The 17786-nt window shown below is 44.8% G+C and overlaps 1 protein-coding gene across 3 annotated transcripts in view; it reads right to left on the bottom strand.

The window, feature by feature from the left end:
- The window catches only part of SUDS3 (SIN3A corepressor complex component SDS3), a 301932-nt gene that overhangs the window by 36810 nt on the left and 247336 nt on the right, over window positions 1-17786 (bottom strand). The window contains exon 15 of one of the 3 annotated variants that reach the window (XM_027124724.1): window positions 1797-2215. The exons of the other annotated variants lie outside the window; for them this stretch is intronic. Coding sequence (XP_026980525.1) covers window positions 2169-2215 — 47 coding nt within the window. The 3' untranslated portion in view covers window positions 1797-2168. Of the gene's footprint in view, window positions 1-1796; window positions 2216-17786 lie in introns of those variants that run through there. 3 annotated transcript variants of the gene reach the window in all.

Here is a 17786-nt window from a genome sequence, read left to right as displayed (position 1 = left end):
TAAGATGAGTAGTGTCCATGTCACAGATGAGAAAACTGAGGCTTGGAGAAATGAATTGACTGGGCTTGAAAGGTAAAACCAGGATTCCCACTGAACTCTGGAGTCTTGCGATTAATTATAGTAATTACGGCCAAAAGCATTTTAGGGCCCACTGTTTGCCTGACCCTGTGCACAGTGCATTTCGCATACTCTCTTGTCTAAGTGCTATAATCATGTTTTGAGGCACACAGTTTTATCTCCACTTTCTAGATAGTGAAGCTGAGGCTCAGAGAGCAACACGTGCACAGACCTTGCAGCCAGAAAGTGTCAGAGTAATCTCAGGATGATCCCAGCCAGACCTGGTTGACTCCAAAGCTCACACAATCAACTACAATTTCTATATTTCCTCTCAGAAAAATAAGCAATACTAATAGATTCATTCACTGAACCCCTTCTATGACAGGGGCTTCATCCACTGCGTCTGTACCAGAGATTGTCACACATTAAAATCACTTCAGACACTATTCATGCCTGGGTCTCCCGTCATTGGTCTAGGATATGGCCTGAGCATCAGGATATGTAAATGCTCCCCCAGGTGATTCCAATAATTGGCAACAATTAGTATAATGACTTAAAGATTCAAAGATGGGTGGGAATCCTGGCTTCACCTCTTGAGCCAAGTCAGTTCACCTCTCCAAGCCTTAGTTTGCTCATTTGTGACACGGACACTACTTATCTTAGAGGGTTTTTGTGAAATTAAGTGTGACCTCTAGCTGATCCACACGACTTGGCCAGGTCAATGATTCCCAAGTCTGTGTACTAGAGTCATCTAGAAAAGTCTTCTTTTCCAGTTACAGATGCCCGGGCTCCATCCCCAAAGATTTTTTTTTCCAGCCGGTCCATTCACTGGGTGTGGACAAAAAGCCTCCCAGGTGATTCTAATATGCAGCCAAGGTTGCGAACCACTGAACCAGGTGTAACTGATGCCCTATTTTGCTTATGCAGTAAGTGAGGCTCACAGAGGGGAAGTGACTTATTCAAGGTCACATACCTAGTAAGTTGTGCTTTTAACCATTATTCTACAATATCCTGAAAAATCAAAAACCTCTGTCCTTTGCCACTAAATCCAGATTGTTGCTAGAACCTTCTTGCCAAGCCAGAGAATCATAAGATGTCAAGGTAAGTGTGCTCCTTAAAGGCCACCATAGTCCAACCTACCATCTGATGCTGATCTCCCTCTCTGAGGGTTACCGTGTGCTAAGTGGTTCCTTCAGAAACAGGGAGATCATTAGCACTTGAGCAGCCCGCTCTGCCTTTGAACTGTTCTGACTCTTAGGAAGAGCTGCCTTACTTACTACATGGCTGTTGAGAATTTGAGATAGATCTGTTTGAACTGACACAGGGAAATCTCTGAGATAAATTATTAAAGGCAAAAAGCAAAGTTCAAGGACTATATGCCTAGTATGATCTAATTGTTATGCCAAATACAAACCCTTCTGAATGTGTATGTAATTGCATAGGGAAGACAACCTGGAATCATAAGAACAAGTCAGTAACAATGGTTACCTTTAATAGGGAGAGGGAAATTTAGAAGGAGTAAGTGTATTTTTTCTGAATAGTAACGATACGTACCTTGTGTGCTCCTGTGAGAGTAAAACACAGAAAGCAAGAGACTTAACGTGATCCTATCATAAACACTCAATAAATGTTAACTGAAGACTTTTTAGTCATAGAAGACTTTCAAAAGGATGTCAACAGTGATTATTTATGGATTTTTTTGCTTGTCTGTTTTTAAATCGTTTTTCTAAATGAGCATTTCATTAGTTGTCAACAAGGAAGAAAAAGAAGTCACTTCTGTAGCAACTCAGAATGCATTTGGCTGCAAGTAACAGAAAACCTAATGAACAGAGGCTTACACAAAGAAAAAATAATAAAAGGAAGTTTGTTTTTATCTCTTCAGATGTCCAGAAGTAAGTGGCTCTTGTTAGTTCCGTCATCAGGGACACGAGGCCACTGGCCATTTTAGCACATCTATGTTTAGCCTCACCGCATGGTTTCAAGGTGGCCACGGCTTCTGTAGACACCACATCCTCTTTCCAAGCAGAAAAGGGGAGATGGTGCCAGCTGCATGTTTTCCCCTTTGTTGGGAGACACCCTTGCTCCCAGAAGCACTCACAGCAGACTTCTGTTTAGGTCCCATAGATCTCATTTGTGTCACTTCTGCCTTCAAGGGAAGCTGACAGAGTAAGGAACAGGATTGTCGTAATTGGCTTCAGCTCATCATAAGTCATAGCCTAGGACTGGGTATACCACTGCCTATTTTTTTAAAATGTTCTGCTCTCAAGGAAGAAGGGGTTTTGGGTACTGGGTATGATACACAAGTGTCCACCACAGCTTCCATTTATGGAGCCTACATTTCTCCCCCAAACATCCACCATTGATCCTAGTTTTTGTTTACAAAATTACATGCACTATTAATAACTACACTTGTAGGCTGCTTACAGTGTGACATACAATTTATTTAAAATCTCATGGGGAAACCCAGCAGCGTCAGAGCTGGGATTTGCAGACTTCCACCTGTGGAGATGAGTAATACTCTTACCCCATTATTTATTTACATCCAACCGAAATACAAAACTGAGGGGGAAAAAAACTTGAGTCCCATCCCTAACTGGGATTTATACACATTCAAACATCATCTGAAAGAGAAATGGCCACGGAGGAGCAGGTAACGGAAGCTGGGTTTTAGGGAGGGATGGCTCCGTTTCCGAGAGAAACGTCACCATAAAAGGAAAAGGCTACCGGCACAGGGAAGACTCGACAGCAAAGACGGCAGGGCAGAGGGAAGCAGGAGGTTCAGGTAACAGGTAGAACACAGCCAACCCAGATGATGGGCTATATGTGTGTGAGTGTGTGTGCCCTGCGAGAAAGGGGCCTCTCGGATAGAGTGACGTGGAAGCTCAACTCACAGGGAAGGAGCAGGGAATTTGTCTTCTCGCTTCACAGCACAATACTCAGCTCCTGCAGCACTGTGAGAATCAGGGGCTGCTTACAAGAGGGGTTGAGAACTCTGGTCCTAGAATCACGTGACTTTGGTGCACACCCCACTTCTACCACCAACTATCTGTGACCCTGGACAAGCTGTTTAACCTGTCTTTCATTAGTTTCTTCATCTGTAAAGTGGAAATAATAAAAATATCTACCTTAAAATATGGTCACGGACATCAAGCTTACACAGTGCCTGGCACTTGGTAGGCTCTTGCTATTGGTTCGCTATGCCAAAGGGTCGAGACCACCAACAATTACAGGGGATCTCAGGATGATGAAGGCCAGGAGTTAGTAGAAGCCAGAACTGATCTGAGAGTCCACATGTAACCCTAATCAAACTCAGGTTCCCACGTGGCCAAGCCTGGAGCACTGTAGAATTTAAAGAAACTCAGCCCAGCAACCAAAAGTATGTCAGTCTGGTCTCTTTGCATCTCTTGGGCAGCATTAAAGAGGGATGGAATTCATGATCCACAGACACACTTCCTTAAAGAACCCCTTTCTCTTACATGCCAGCTCTCCCGAATTCCTCATCACATTCCTCAGCTGGGAGCTCACTGCCAGCGCTCCCCCAAAACCTTCAACCCCCCCCCCACCAAGCCTCTCTCTCATAGAACTCTGTTCTCTCTCCTCTCTGACAAGTCCATCTAGGTCTTTTCAGGACAAAATCCCACCATCTCTTCTCTGGTTCTTCATCCACGGATCAGCACAATCTGCATTTGAGCCTGAGGTAGGGAGACAGGGAGTGATACTAAACGGGCAATGCCAGAAATCATCCCAAAAGAATGAGGGATGGGAAGAATATTATGGACAGTCACTTGGTCTCTGCTTTTTATGCAAGGCACCTTTCCTTTGCTAATTTGGTCATTCAGCAGGTATTTATTTGTGCCGGGCACAATTCTTGTCTCAGGGATAGGAGGGTGGTAATACGTGGTCCCTACTCTTAGGAGCTTACCGTCATCTCCTCCTGTCTCAGCCACTTGCCAGCAGAGGGGATGCCCCAGGTCACCCAGGACCTGAGCCAGGAGTGGATGCTCAGCCCCCCAGAAAGTCCTCCTAAAGGCCTCTGGTGGAGGGTTCCAGCCTGATGACTACTTCCAGCCTCTCCGTAACACTCTCGGGAAATGAAGACACCGAGTTGACAGTGGCCTTGGCCGAGCCAGAGAGAGATCCCAACACATTTATCACCAGCCGGGGAGCGGCTGTTCACTCACTGACCTGTAAAATCCACACGAAACTCAGGCCTGGCTCCTCAGCTTCTGAATTTGATTTAGACCTCAGTGAAGGCCCCCAAGGCCTGATACTGACAAATCATCACTTCTCAGGACTGATCCACTCAATGTGGATGTTTGAAGGATGCTAGTGGGAAGAGCCAGACTTGCCTCATCTACTAGGCACAAGGCCACAAAGCTACCTACCTTCCAAATGCCCCCTCAATCTGGCACTTCTCCCCCATAGCGCTCATCACATTTGGAATTATCAAACCGAAAGCTGTCTCCTTTGATGGAATATGAGCTCCAGGAGGGCAGGGACCATATCCGACTTATTCATGGGCTGTACACTCAGCATCAAGCCTATGTGTAGCCCACAGCAGATACTCAGTAAATATCTAATGATTTCATCATACATGATGCTACTCTCATAACATGCCTTGAAAAAAAAAACAAAAAGTGTGATAATAGTAATATTTAGTCAACACTGACTCAGCACGAAGCAGGGTACTAAATGATTTACATTCGTTATCTTAAATAAAAAGTCAGAGAGACAGGATTTATATCCTCACGTAGCAATTTCCCAAATGCATAACTTTGAGCAAGTGATTTAACCTCTTTGAGCCTCAGTTTCTTAATCTGTAAAAGAGATAAACAAGAATAATACTAATACGCCTGTGACGTGCACAGCACAGGAACAACTTTTTAAAAAAGAGCCCAGCCCCCTCCATTTATCAAAATTTTAACTGCTATTCCCATTAATTCCCAATAATTCCATTTCCAGGAGTTTCTCAAATAGAAAAAATGTGCACTATACTATAAAAAGACAATGTACAAGAGTGCTTACTGCAACATTGTTTGAAATGAGAAAATTTGGCAGTAACCTAAATGTCCACCAACAGGGGATGGTCACATAAATCACAGTAGAGTGTATTGGTTTCTCAGGGCTATTGTAACAAATTACTACCAACTGGGTGCCTTAAAACAACAGAACTTTATTCTCTCACAGTTCTGGAGGCCAGAAGTCTAAAATCAGTGTGTCAGTAGGACCATGCTTCCTGCACAGGCTCTAAGGGAAAATCTGTTCCTTGGCTCTTCCAGCTTCTGGTGGCCGCCAGCATTCCTTGGCATGTAGCCGTCTCTCCTTCTGCTTCATCTTTACATGTGCCTTCTCCTCTGTGTGTGTCTGTGTGTGTGTAAAATCTTCCTCTTAAAAGATCCCTCTTAAGTTACCAAAATGTTCATTGCAGCTCTATTTACAATAGCCTGGAGATGGAAACAACCTAAGTGCCCATCATCAGATGAATGGATAAAGAAGATGTGGCACATATATACAATGGAATATTACTCAGCCATAAAAAGAAACGAAATTGAGCTATTTGTAATGAGGTGGATGGACCTACAGTCTGTCATACAGAGTGAAGTAAGTCAGAAAGAGAAAGACAAATACCATATGCTAACACATATATATGGAATTTAAGAAAAAAAATGTCATGAAGAACCTAGGGGTAAGACAGGAATAAAGACACAGACCTACTGGAGAATGGACTTGAGGATATGGGGAGGGGGAAGGGTAAGCTGGGACAAAGTGAGAGAGAGGCATGGACATATATACACTAACAAACATAAGGTAGATAGCTAGTGGGAAGCAGCCGCATAGCACAGGGAGATCAGCTCGGTGCTTTGTGACCACCTAGGGGGGTGGGATAGGGAGGGCGGGAGGGAGGGAGATGCAAGAGGGAAGAGATATGGGAACATATGTATATGTATAACTGATTCACTTTGTTATAAAGAAGAAAATAACACACCATCGTAAAGCAATTATACCCCAATAAAGATGTTAAAAAATAAAAAAAATAATTAAAAAAAAAAGATCCCTCTTAAAAGAACATACGTGATGGCATTTAGGGCCCACAGGATAATTCAGGATGATGTTCTCATTGCAAGACTCTTAATCATATCTGCAAGATCTTTTTCCCAATAAGGTAACATTTACAGGTTTATTATAGACTGACGGTATCTCCCCAAAATTCGTACGTTGAACTCCTCACTTCCCAGTGTGATGGCATTTGGAGATGGGGCCTTGGGGGGTTCGCTAGGATTAGATGAGGGTAGAGCCCTCATGATGGGATCGTGCCCTTATAAGAAAAGACACCAGAGAGCTCACTCACCCTCTGTGTGAACACGAGAGAGAGGCCACGTAAGCACACAGCAAGATGGCACCCGCCTACAAGGCAAGAGAAGACACCTCAGAATGAAACCTATGTCGTTAGCACCTTTATCTTGGACTTTCCAGCCTCAAGAACTATGAGAAATAAATGTCTGGGTTTAAGCCACCAGGCTACAGCATTTGGTCATGGCAGCCTGCGCTGACTAAGATAAGACTCCAGGGGTTAGGACATGGACATACATTTGGGGGCCACTATTGAGGTCATGACTTGCAGTAGGTGATGGAATACTATACAGACATCAAAAAGAACAAAGCTATTTTATTGTCCAGGTGACAGTGACCTGCACTAAGAAGGAGAAGTGAAGATGGAGCAAAGGGAACAAATTCTAGATGTTTCTGACAGTAGAGCTTAGAAGACTTACTTTTATTTTGAATGTGGAGGATGAAGGAAGGAGAAGAATCCTCCTTCAAGTCACTGCAGCAAGAAAAAGAGACCTGGAAGATCACATAGGATGATTTAAGGGCTAAGCCTAGATTCTGGATACATAACCATTCCTACCTTATCATTGAAGCATAACATACAGTAAAATAAAAAAACCTTCAGTGTACAGCCCGATGAATTTTTACACTTGTCTTTGCCCATTTAACAACCATGCAGAGCTCCTTATATAACATTTGCAGCGTTCCAGAGGTTTTCCTTGTGTACCTTCTAGGTCAATGCCCATGCAAAGGTAGCCATTTTGATTTAGATGTTCTTTTATTCTTATAGATGTTTTTGTATGTTGAATTCTATAAGTTTTAGATGTTCTTGAACTTCCTACAGATGGGACTCTTTTATATCTGGTTTCTTTCACTCATCATTATGTCTCTGAGATTCATCCACGTTGTTGCATGTATTTGTAGCTTGTTCTTTTTTGTTGCTGTGTAGTATTCCATTGTATCTAGATGGAGCCTATAGGATTTACTGATGGGGTATGAGAGAAAAAGGAGTCAGGGCTTCTGTTCTGAGCCACTGAAAGGTGGAGTTACCATTAGCTGAGATGGATTACATTGTGGGAGGAGGAGCTCAGGGGCTCGGTTTCGGACATGGTGAGTCTGAATTGCTCATTAGACATCCAAGTGTTGATAGTGAGTAGGCCATTAAACCATCAGGCAATGATGGGGAGTGACAGAGGGGAGGCAATTACAACAAGCTGTGATAGTGGGTGATGGAAAGATGGCAAGAGATTCTGAGCTAAAGAGGGGGAAGAAGGACAGGGAAGTGGCAAGCACAAGAGAGAGGAGACACACCTCACCTCCAGGAGTACTCCAAGGGTAGGAGGCGTGGGCATGGAAAACAGCCACCACATGGGAGGGCTCCATCTGCAGAAGAGGTTGTACTGCGCCAGACACACACATTTTCCAGGGGCTTCTCATCCGCTCACCAAGCAGACACCCTAACACTCACCTGCAAAGGCATATTAACAGCCCCAACTCTTTTATTAAAGGCTGCTTCCCGGCCTTAGCCATCCAATCAGTTTTCATTGCTGTTTATCTTCCCGTTACTCTTAGTGTCTAACAGGTAATAAATGAAATTACAAAGGCAGGCACATGACCATGCCCCATGCTTGCCAAGCAAAGTAGCTCCTCTGACACCCGAGTCCCAAGCCCACCTCTGCCGCTAACGTGACACATGACTTCCAGGAAGACCCTGCCCTTCTCTGACCTCAGCTCCTATGTCCATAAAAGAGAAAATCATAATTCAAAAAGACACCTGCACCCCAATGTTCATTGTAGCACTATTTACAATAGCCAGGTCATGGAAGCAACCTAAACGCCCGTCGACAGACAAATGGATAAAGAAGATGTGGTACATATATACAATGGAATATTACTCAGCCGTAAAAGGGAACGAAGTTGGGTCATTTGTAGAGACGTGGATTTATCTAGAGACTGTCATACAGAGTGAAGTAAGTCAGAAAGAGAAAAACAAAGATCGTATATTAACGTATATATGTGGAACCTAGAAAAATGGTACAGATGAACCGGTTTGCAGGGCAGAAAGAGACACAGATGTAGAGAACAAACGTATGGACACCAAGGCGGGGGAGCAGCAGGGGGTGGGGGTAGTGTGATGAATTGGGCGATTGGGATTGACATGTATACACTGATGTGTGTAAAATGGATGACTAATACGAAAATAAATAAATAAACATTTTTTTAAAAAAGGGACAGGGCTTCCCTGGTGGCGCAGGGGTTGAGAGTCTGCCTGCCAATGCAGGGGACACGGGTTCGTGCCCCGGTCTGGGAAGATCCCACATGCCGCGGAGCGGCTGGGCCCGTGAGCCATGGCCGCTGAGCCTGCGCGTCCGGAGCCTGTGCTCCGCAACGGGAGAGGCCACAACAGTGAGAGGCCCGCGTACCGCTTTAAAAAAAAAAAAAAAAAGGGCCAGGAAGAGTGTAGATAAAGAAAGTGTGGGCTCTGGGATCCAGCAGGCCTCACACAGTAAACGGGGTGTGGACTCTTTTGTTGTTTGGCCTCCCCAGCACCCACACCCTCTTCTGATAACAGTACCCTGATTTTCTTTAAGGAACCCCTCCTCCTCCCTTCTCAGCCCTTGAGGTTCAGAGAGAGCTAAACCCACCCCCCAGATCCACACGTGGCCAATCAGAATCACAATGTTTGTTTGGGGATGTGCACATGACCTAATTAAGGTCAAAGGGACATCAACCCTGGGACTTTTATTGAAACCACTGGAGAATGATGTTCTCTTTTACCCTATGGCTCAGCTAGCAGTCTATCAGCCTATGGCTGCTTGAGGGCATCTCGCGTCATGAGATTTGGGCCAAACTGTGAAGAGCTTTTCATGCTCTGCTATGAAGTATGAAGGCTTTACTCAAGTTGAGCATCTCCAATTTTTTCACCAAAGTGTCTGTACACAGCAGAGAACAACAAATTGAGTATGTCCATTCTGAAGTGCTGAACTATGACCTCAACTACAAAATTTCCCTAAAAAGTCTTGTCTTAGTGTATATTAATTATTTGTTTCAATGTTTAATAAATTCTCCCCTCCAAAGGTATTAGTTCCAGGAAGTTCTTCCTGTTTAACCTGTGGCTTTCTGTCTCTCCTGGTTCACTGTCACCCATCTTCAAGGCTACAGCTGCCCCAGTCTGAGAAATATGACTTTAACTAAGAGGCAGCCACCGAAGGTTTTTGTGGAGTGGTGTAACCTGATCTCAACTCTATGTTTAAAAGGTAACTCTGGACCATGATACCCCTTGTCCATAATTTCCAGGGTCACTGCAGCAAATGCCTATCATCTCCCACATGAACCTTGACAATGAGTTAAGCCTGTGACTTTAGTCTGGAACGTTCAAGCCACGTCACTCACTCACTCACATCACAGGGCTCTTTCACATATCAAGCTGACCTTTCCCAAGGACACCTGAATCCTTGCTGCTCCCACAAAATTTTTTTTTAATTATTTAAGCTCTTTTTTAAATATTTATTTATTTATTTGGTTGCACCAGGTCTTAGTTGCAGCAGGCGGGCTCCTTAGTTGCGGCTCTCAGGCTCCCCAGTTGTGGCATGTGAACTCCTGGCTGCGGCATGCATGTGGGATCTAGTTCCCTCACCAGGGATCGAACCCCGGCCCCCTGCATTGGGAGCACAGAATCCTATCCACGGTGCCACCAGGGAAGTCCCTCCCACCAAATTTTTATTTCCCTGTGGGGCTGCACGCTGCTGGGAGACAGCTACATCCCTGCTAAACTGCTTTGATAAAGTTGATTGTGAGCCTTAGATTGCTGAGCTTTTCTGGAAGTTACGTGAAGGTTTTGAAGTGAAATCTGTCTTAGCACTGACCTAATCCTCAGGAGGATCAACTTCTACTTCTTCAGGATCACCCTAAAATATATGGAATCCTTATATTCCAGAGGAATGATTCATAACTGTTTAAAAGGGAGGGGTGTCACAGCCCCTTTTAAGAACTGATGAAAGTTCTGGGCCCCTCTATCCAGGAGAAAACACCTTTGCACAAAGGGTTAAATACAATGTCAGGAGTACGGTAGACACCCCAAAAACCCCATTCTGAGACTAGGTTAAAACTCAGGGATGAGAACATCAGAATTGGAAGAAATCTTAGAGATTAACTGGCTGAGCTGGTCTACTGAGCAGTAATGATCATGATTATAAAATCAATTATCTATTAAGTACTTACTATGTACTAGGCACTCTGCTAAGCCTTTACATACATCATGCCTTATATCCTCACAATGACTCACCCTACTAGGTACTATTTCATCCGCACTTCACAGACAAGGCAGCTGAGGCTCCTGGGGTCTAAGCCACTTGCCTGTGGATAGTGAACAACTGAGTGGCAGAAGCCTGCAGACTCCTAGATTCATGCTCATAACCACTGTGCACTAGCACCATCATTCATAGTTCTTTTTGTCACCCTTGGTGACAAGCAACAGGAACCCACTAAAGCTAGCTTAAGCACAAAGGGGGTTTGTTATAAGGAAGGGTATCAAGGTGTCTTACAGAGTCCATAGGCAAGGAATTCGCTGGACTGCAGGGATCACTTAGAACTAGACAATGGTTTACTATAGGAACCAAGAAAAAGCAATCCGTCTATTATGGACTGAATGTTTATGTGCCACCAAAATTCATACAATGAAGCCCTAATTGCCAGCATGACGGTATTCGTGCCTGTAAGAAGGTGATAAAGGTCGAAGGAGGTCATAAGGGTTGAGTCCTAATCCAGTAGGGCTTATGCCCCTAGAAGAAGAGGAAGAGACACAGCAAGAAGGCAGCTGTCTGCAAACCAAGAAGAGAGCTCTCATCAGGAACTAAACCTTGCCAGAACCTTGATCCTGGACTTTCCAGCCTCCAGAACTGTGAGGAACAAAAAATTCTGTTGTTTAAGCCACCAAATGTATGGTATTCTATTATGGCAGCCCTAACAGACCCCCTTTCCCTCACCCTCCCCTACTCGCCCTCTCCCAACAAAGAAAATCAGCAAAGGGAAATTTCAGGAGCTGGGCTTCCCTAGCACGAAGGCCACATCACCAGCTAAAGACGGCCCCTCAGCATGGCACACACCCAAAACAGTGAAACACTGAAACTGCAAAGGTCTCAAATGCAGATGTGTAGCGAAGCCAGGCAGGGACCAGAAATGAGTGAAGTGGGCTAGAGGTGCAGAAAAGGGAGAGGCAGGAACTGAGAGCCCCACAGAAAAGACACAGCCACTTCTCGGCATCAGCCAGCCTTGCTGTAGATGGACCTGTCAAGTGTTGGCAGATTGCGCCCTTTCCTTTTTAAAAAAGAAACTCTTAATCTGCATTTGCATGTGAAATCTCCAGACTTTTAAACACTGCACACTTGTACAGTCCAAACCAAACACATGTATGGGCTATTTCTAGACTGAGGGCAGCCAGTTTGTGAGCTGTGTGTACAAAGCCCTACAGAATCCAGCTGGGAGGGAGGGGAGCAGAAAGAGAATGTGCTATGGACTCACAAACCTAAGTTCACATCCTAGGTCCAACGCTCACTGTGCTACTTAGCAGGTCACTTAACCTCTCTGATCACTGTGAGCTAATCTCTTAATCCTATTGTTTCCAAAATTTCGCCAATACAAATAATGCTATTATAAATCATGCTGTACACATGTCATTTTGTATTTTACAAGTCTATCTGGAGTATAAATTCCTAAAGGAGAGAATGCCAAATGTCACAGGTTGGATTCTCTGGAACAGACGCTGAGATGGAGTTTGGGTTGAAAAATGTTTACTAGGAACATATGTCCACACGAAAACTTGCACGTGAACGTTCATAGCAGCATCATTCATAATAGCCAAAAAAAGTGGAAACGACTCAAATGTCCATCAGCTAATGAATGGATGGATAAAATGTGGCATACCCATACAGTAGAATAATATTTGACAATAAAAAGGAATGAACTACTGATGCATGCTACAGAACGGATGAACAATGAAAACATTATGCTAAGTAAAATAAGCCAGACACAAAAGACCACATATTGTACGATGCCATTCATCTGAAATGTCCAGAACGAGCAAGTCTTTAGAGATGAAAAGTATACTAGTGCTTGCTTGGGGCTGGAAGTTCTGGGGGCAATGAGGAGTGAATGACACTGAATACGGGGTTTCTTTTGTGGGTGATGAAAATGTTCTAAAATTGACTGTGATTCACAACCCTGTGAATATACTCAATACTAATTATATGCTTTAAATGGGTGAATTATATTTGAATAAAGCTGTCCCCAAAATGTTGAAGGCAAGGGGAAGGAAGGAGAACTGGGCAGACAAAATGTCTAAACTGCAGTGCAGGTCCAGTGGGGCCAGCCAAGCAAGCAGAGAATGCCTGAGCCGACATCCAAGCCTTCCCAGCCGTCTCATCCAGCCGGGATGCTGACTGCTCCGGAAGGCGCAGCCTTGGCTGGGCGAGGGAGCTCTCGGCAGCTGACGGCTGGAAGCCCCCTGCTGACCACACTCCCCACAGCAGAGCAGCAAACCCTCCCCTGAAGGGGGCATCTGGGAAGCACATCTCCACGTCTACCTCACCGACTCAAAAGGCAACTTTCATTAACTTTGACACATAGGGCCACACTACATGATTGTCACTGTTACTGCTGACACCCAAGAACTCCCCAACCACTGGCAATATTTTTCTATCTGGCAGGTGGGATCTTCTTGGACTACATCGGGAGATGCCTTTTAGAAGACCAGACCGAGGAATACCCGAACTGACTGCCATATGAGAGACTTTTCATTTTCTCTTGCGATGACTGGTTCTGTTGTTTTCCAAAGAGAGCTGATATGATGCAAAGCTATGTTCTAGAATACTTATTCTAGTGACAGCGTGCAAGATGGACTGGAGGGGGAGACTCAGAAGACAGGGAGACCAGTTGATTATTGAAACCTCCCAGCCATGGGGTGAGTAGGGTGGGTGGACGCCACAGAAAGGGATAGAAGGAAGAAGGAAGTTTTAGCGCACCTGGAGACTGATTGGACCAGGCTGTAAGGGAGAAAGTAACTCCTTTTAGTTCAAGTTCAGGGGCATTGGATGGATGCCTTGGCCCTATCCCACCATGATACCAACCTCCTAAAAATCTTCCCCATCCACTCATTTCCCTCCGTCTCCACTATGACCACCTCCATCTCTTGCGTGGGCAACTCTACAGCCTTCTAACTGATCTCAGAACATCTATTTTGCTTGTTGAAATCTATTCCCCTACAGCAACAAGAGGGATCTTCTTAAAACTTCAATCAGGTCCTGCTACCCCCAGATTCAAGCTCCTCCAATTGCACCTCATTGTCCTTGGGATAAAGCTCTATGTCTACAAGGCCCTTCACTAGCTTCCCCCGCCCACCTCCCCAGCCACATACCTTACCAGTCCCCACACTCCTGTCCTTGCTGAACTTCCTGAAGTCTCTGAAAGTTCCATGTTCCCTTTTGCCTCTGAGTCTCCACACACACTGTTCTTCTGTGTTCAATATTCCATAATCTCTAGCCTATTCCTACTTAAACTGGAATAGATGTTGCCTATTCCAGGAAGCCTTCCCTGACCACCATACCTTAAGATTGGATGAGTTGACTGTGGCAGATGATCTACAAAGATGGCATCAACAATCCCCTCTCCCTGTTGGCACCCACTCTGCCTTCCTCATCACCAGGTGGATGCTGTTTCCTCATTCCTTGAATCAGGCTGGAGGTTGACTAGCTTTAAGCAATAGAATGTATCAGAAGTGACTTTCTAGGGTGTCAGACCCCAGACCTTAAGAGACTACAAAGCCTCTTCTGCTTTCACTCAGGGGGAACAAGCCCCTGGGTAAAGAAATCCAGGAGAGAGAAGCACCACACGGAGGAGAAGCTAGGTCCTATACTATGTGAGAAGCGACACCATGAGAAGAAAGTGGCCCCACCATCCGAACAAGCCCCGGGACAGTCAAACCATCCCCACGAGGTGCCAGACCTGTGACCGAGGCCATCTCGGCGTCTCCTGCCCCAGCCAACGCCACGTGGAAGAGCAACCAGCCATCCTACTGAGCCCTGTCTGAGTCCCTAACCCAGAGCATTGTGAGTAATAAAATATTTGTTTTAAGCCACTGCATTTTGGAATGATGCACGGATAATTGATAAAACGTCCCTCCCCTTAGTTCCCACAGCACCTTCTGACTCCTATCACGGCATCTATTTCATTGTCTTAGAGTTGTTTGTTTAATCCCTTCCACCTCTCCCATCCGTATACCCATTAGCACCAGGAGGGAAAGGACGAAACTATGTCTTGTTCAGCACTATCTCTCCAGGGCCAGGCACATGGTAGATGCTCATTAAATATGTTAATAATACAATCAAGATAGGGACACTCTAAGCACCACTTCCCTTAATAAAACCAAGCCATCGCCCCAGGTTGCCAGGGAAGGGTGAATTTCCACATGGCAAGAGGTGACTAGACCTCATTACCAGGCTCTTGCTCTCCTCCCCTCCCCCTATTTATCCAACCATTGGCTCTTTGGAGAATCTGGATGTTTTTATGAAAGGAACCATGGGTGTCCATATCTCTTTTTAAAAATTACAGTAAACTCAAGATCACCTGTTGTATGTTAAATACATGCTTGGAAGCGTACCAACCACCTGTATGAGTTTCCTAGGGCTGCTGTGACAAATTATCACAAAATCTTTGACTTAACACAAATCTATTCTCTTAAAGTTCTGGAGGCCAGAAGTCCACACTCAGTCTCACTGGGCTCCAGTCAAGGTGGCAGCAGGGCTGGTTCCTTCTGGAGGCTCTAGGGGAGAATCCTTTTTCTTGCCTCTGATAGCTTCTGAAGGCCACCTGTAATCCTTGGAGCACGGTCCTTTCATCACATCACTCCAACCTCTTTCTTCCATCATCACACCCTCTACTTGCTCCTCTGTAGTAAGATCTCCCTTCGTCTCCCCTTTTTAAGGACACTTGTGACTACGTTTAGCATTTACCTGGATATTCCAAAACAATCTCCCCATCTCAAGATCCCTGCTGCAGAGTCCCTGCTGCCATATAAAGTTATAATCACAGGTTCTGGGGACCAGGACACGAGCATCTTTAGAAGTCACAACTTAGCCTTACACCTACTGACTCACTCGTTCTCAGCAACACCATGACTAAGTTCTTTTGTTATCTCCATTTTACAGATGAGGACACTAAGACACAGAGAGGTGAAATGACTATTCTAAAGTCACACAGCTAGGACTTCCCTGGTGACGAGGTAGTTAAGAATCTGCCTGCCAATGCAGGGGACACGGGTTCGATCCCTGGTCCGGGAAGATCTCACATGCCACGGAGCAACTAAGCCCGTGCGCCACAACTACTGAAGCCCATGCACCTAGACCCCGTGCTCCACAACAAGAGAAGCCACCGCAATGAGCAGCCTCCACAGTGAGAAGCATGCGCTCTGCAGTGAAGAGTAGCCCCCGCTCGCTGCAACCAGAGAAAGCCCACCTGCAACAATGAAGACCCATCGCAGCCAAAAGTAAATAAATAAAATAAATAAATTAAAAAAAAAAAAGTCACACAGCTAGAGAGTGGTCAGGCCAACCGAGGAAACCAGTTATGCCTGACTCCTCACCACTCTGCTACGCTGACCGTATATCATTGTTTATTACATGGGCTGACAGCGCTATTTAGCGAGAGATCCTTTAAGGGAAGGTCAATCTCAGGAAACGGTGGCTACAATGTCCAGCCACCCCTCTCCCTACATGAAGGGTTTGTTGGCTTTCTTTGGGGCCACCTTGTAGGATTAGGGTGTTGTTCACTAAAGAAACCAGCGGTAACGGCTACCATTTGGGATGTGTTGAGTTGGAGGCAACCTTGGCAAGCTCTCAGCACAACTTGAAACACCTGAGAAACCAGGTCTCTACTCTTATGCCTGTAAACCATGCACATGTGGCAGGAGAAATCAGAGTTCTTCTTTCCCCATGGGCCTTTGGAACCCCATTCATCTCCCAGGTCTGCAGCTTAGTCATGAGGTAAAGCAAGGACAGATTTGCCCCAACCGGAGGGGGATCTGACAGTGAGGACTTCAAGGCAGCCTGTGCCTCTGGGACTTGCCACTTCCCCACTACCTTTTGGGGGTCCCACACCCTCAGAAGTACCCTCCAGACCCCTATCAACACCCATCCCTCAAAGACTATACGATCCTTTAGTGTAAGGATTGTCCTTACATTTCTGCCCCTCAGAACCTAGCACATTTCTTGGTTCACATTCAATAATCAAGCAGTTCATGTATAAGACAGAAAGAGAGGAAACAGAATGGACTAGATAGAAACGGAGGAAAGGAATGGCCATTTGGTGCCAATTGTGCAGTCTTGGGCAAGTCACTTAACTTTTCAAACATCATTTACTGTCCTTACCTGTAAAATGGGCATAATGACTTTCTGACAGTTAACATTTATTGAATACTTACTACGTGCCAAGCACAGGTCCAAATGCACTATCTCACTTAATCCTTGTAGCTTATGAGGTAGCTACTATTAGCTACTTATTCTTTTTTGCCTATTTTTATGGCCAAAACTCACTCTAATTTTGTTTTGTTTTGTTTTGACCTTTGCAGTTCAGTTTAAACACACGTGCACATTTCACAGATGAGGAAACTGAAGCAGAATGGAAGTAAGTAAACTTGCCCAGGATCACACAGCTTCTAAGTGGTGGAGTCGGGATTCAACCCCAGTACTCTGCTAGTACATAGAGTGGTTATGAAGACTACATAGGATGATGGATGTAAGGTGCCTAGTACAGGGGTTAGTATGTATGGATTTTTATTAGGAGTAAGGTAGGGAGAGAGGGAAACAGGATATCACACGTAGTCTCTCTACTTTCTTGTGTCTGTCTCCCCTTCCAGGTACACAGAATCAGATTAATTATTAGCTAATGATAACCATTTTGTTTTATTTATTATTTTTTAAATAATACAATGAACACCATGAATTCATTGCCCAAACCAAGAAGCAAAACGTTAGCAATAATTTCATCTACCCGTGTGCTCCTCCCATCCGATCTCCTGCCTTTCTCTTAAAGGTAACTATGATCCTAAATGTTGGATCAAACATTCCACTGATTTTTTTCTTTAGTTTTTACATATATGCCTAACAATATATTGTTTCACTCTGTTTGTCTTTAACTTTCTAATTTCTAGGTCTTTCAATTATAGGCTCTTACTTCTTTTGTTGTGGTCGAATTTTACAAGTTCACTCAGGCTGCCATGTTTGGTTGTATGGGCTCTTTGGTGCACAAGGGTTCCCGACTGAGGGCACAGGTGGGGACTGAAATTCACCCTGCAGTTCCTCTGGTCTTTTTCTTATCAGCACAAAGATGTCATTCTCCCACCAAACCACGTA

Source organism: Aethalodelphis obliquidens, unplaced genomic scaffold, assembly GCF_003676395.1.
Source record: "Aethalodelphis obliquidens isolate GAN/ISIS:26980383/991018 unplaced genomic scaffold, ASM367639v1 scaffold28, whole genome shotgun sequence".
Taxonomy (NCBI): domain Eukaryota; kingdom Metazoa; phylum Chordata; class Mammalia; order Artiodactyla; family Delphinidae; genus Aethalodelphis; species Aethalodelphis obliquidens.
Note: the sequence above shows the minus strand (reverse complement) of the source record. Positions and strands in the feature narration are given on the sequence as shown.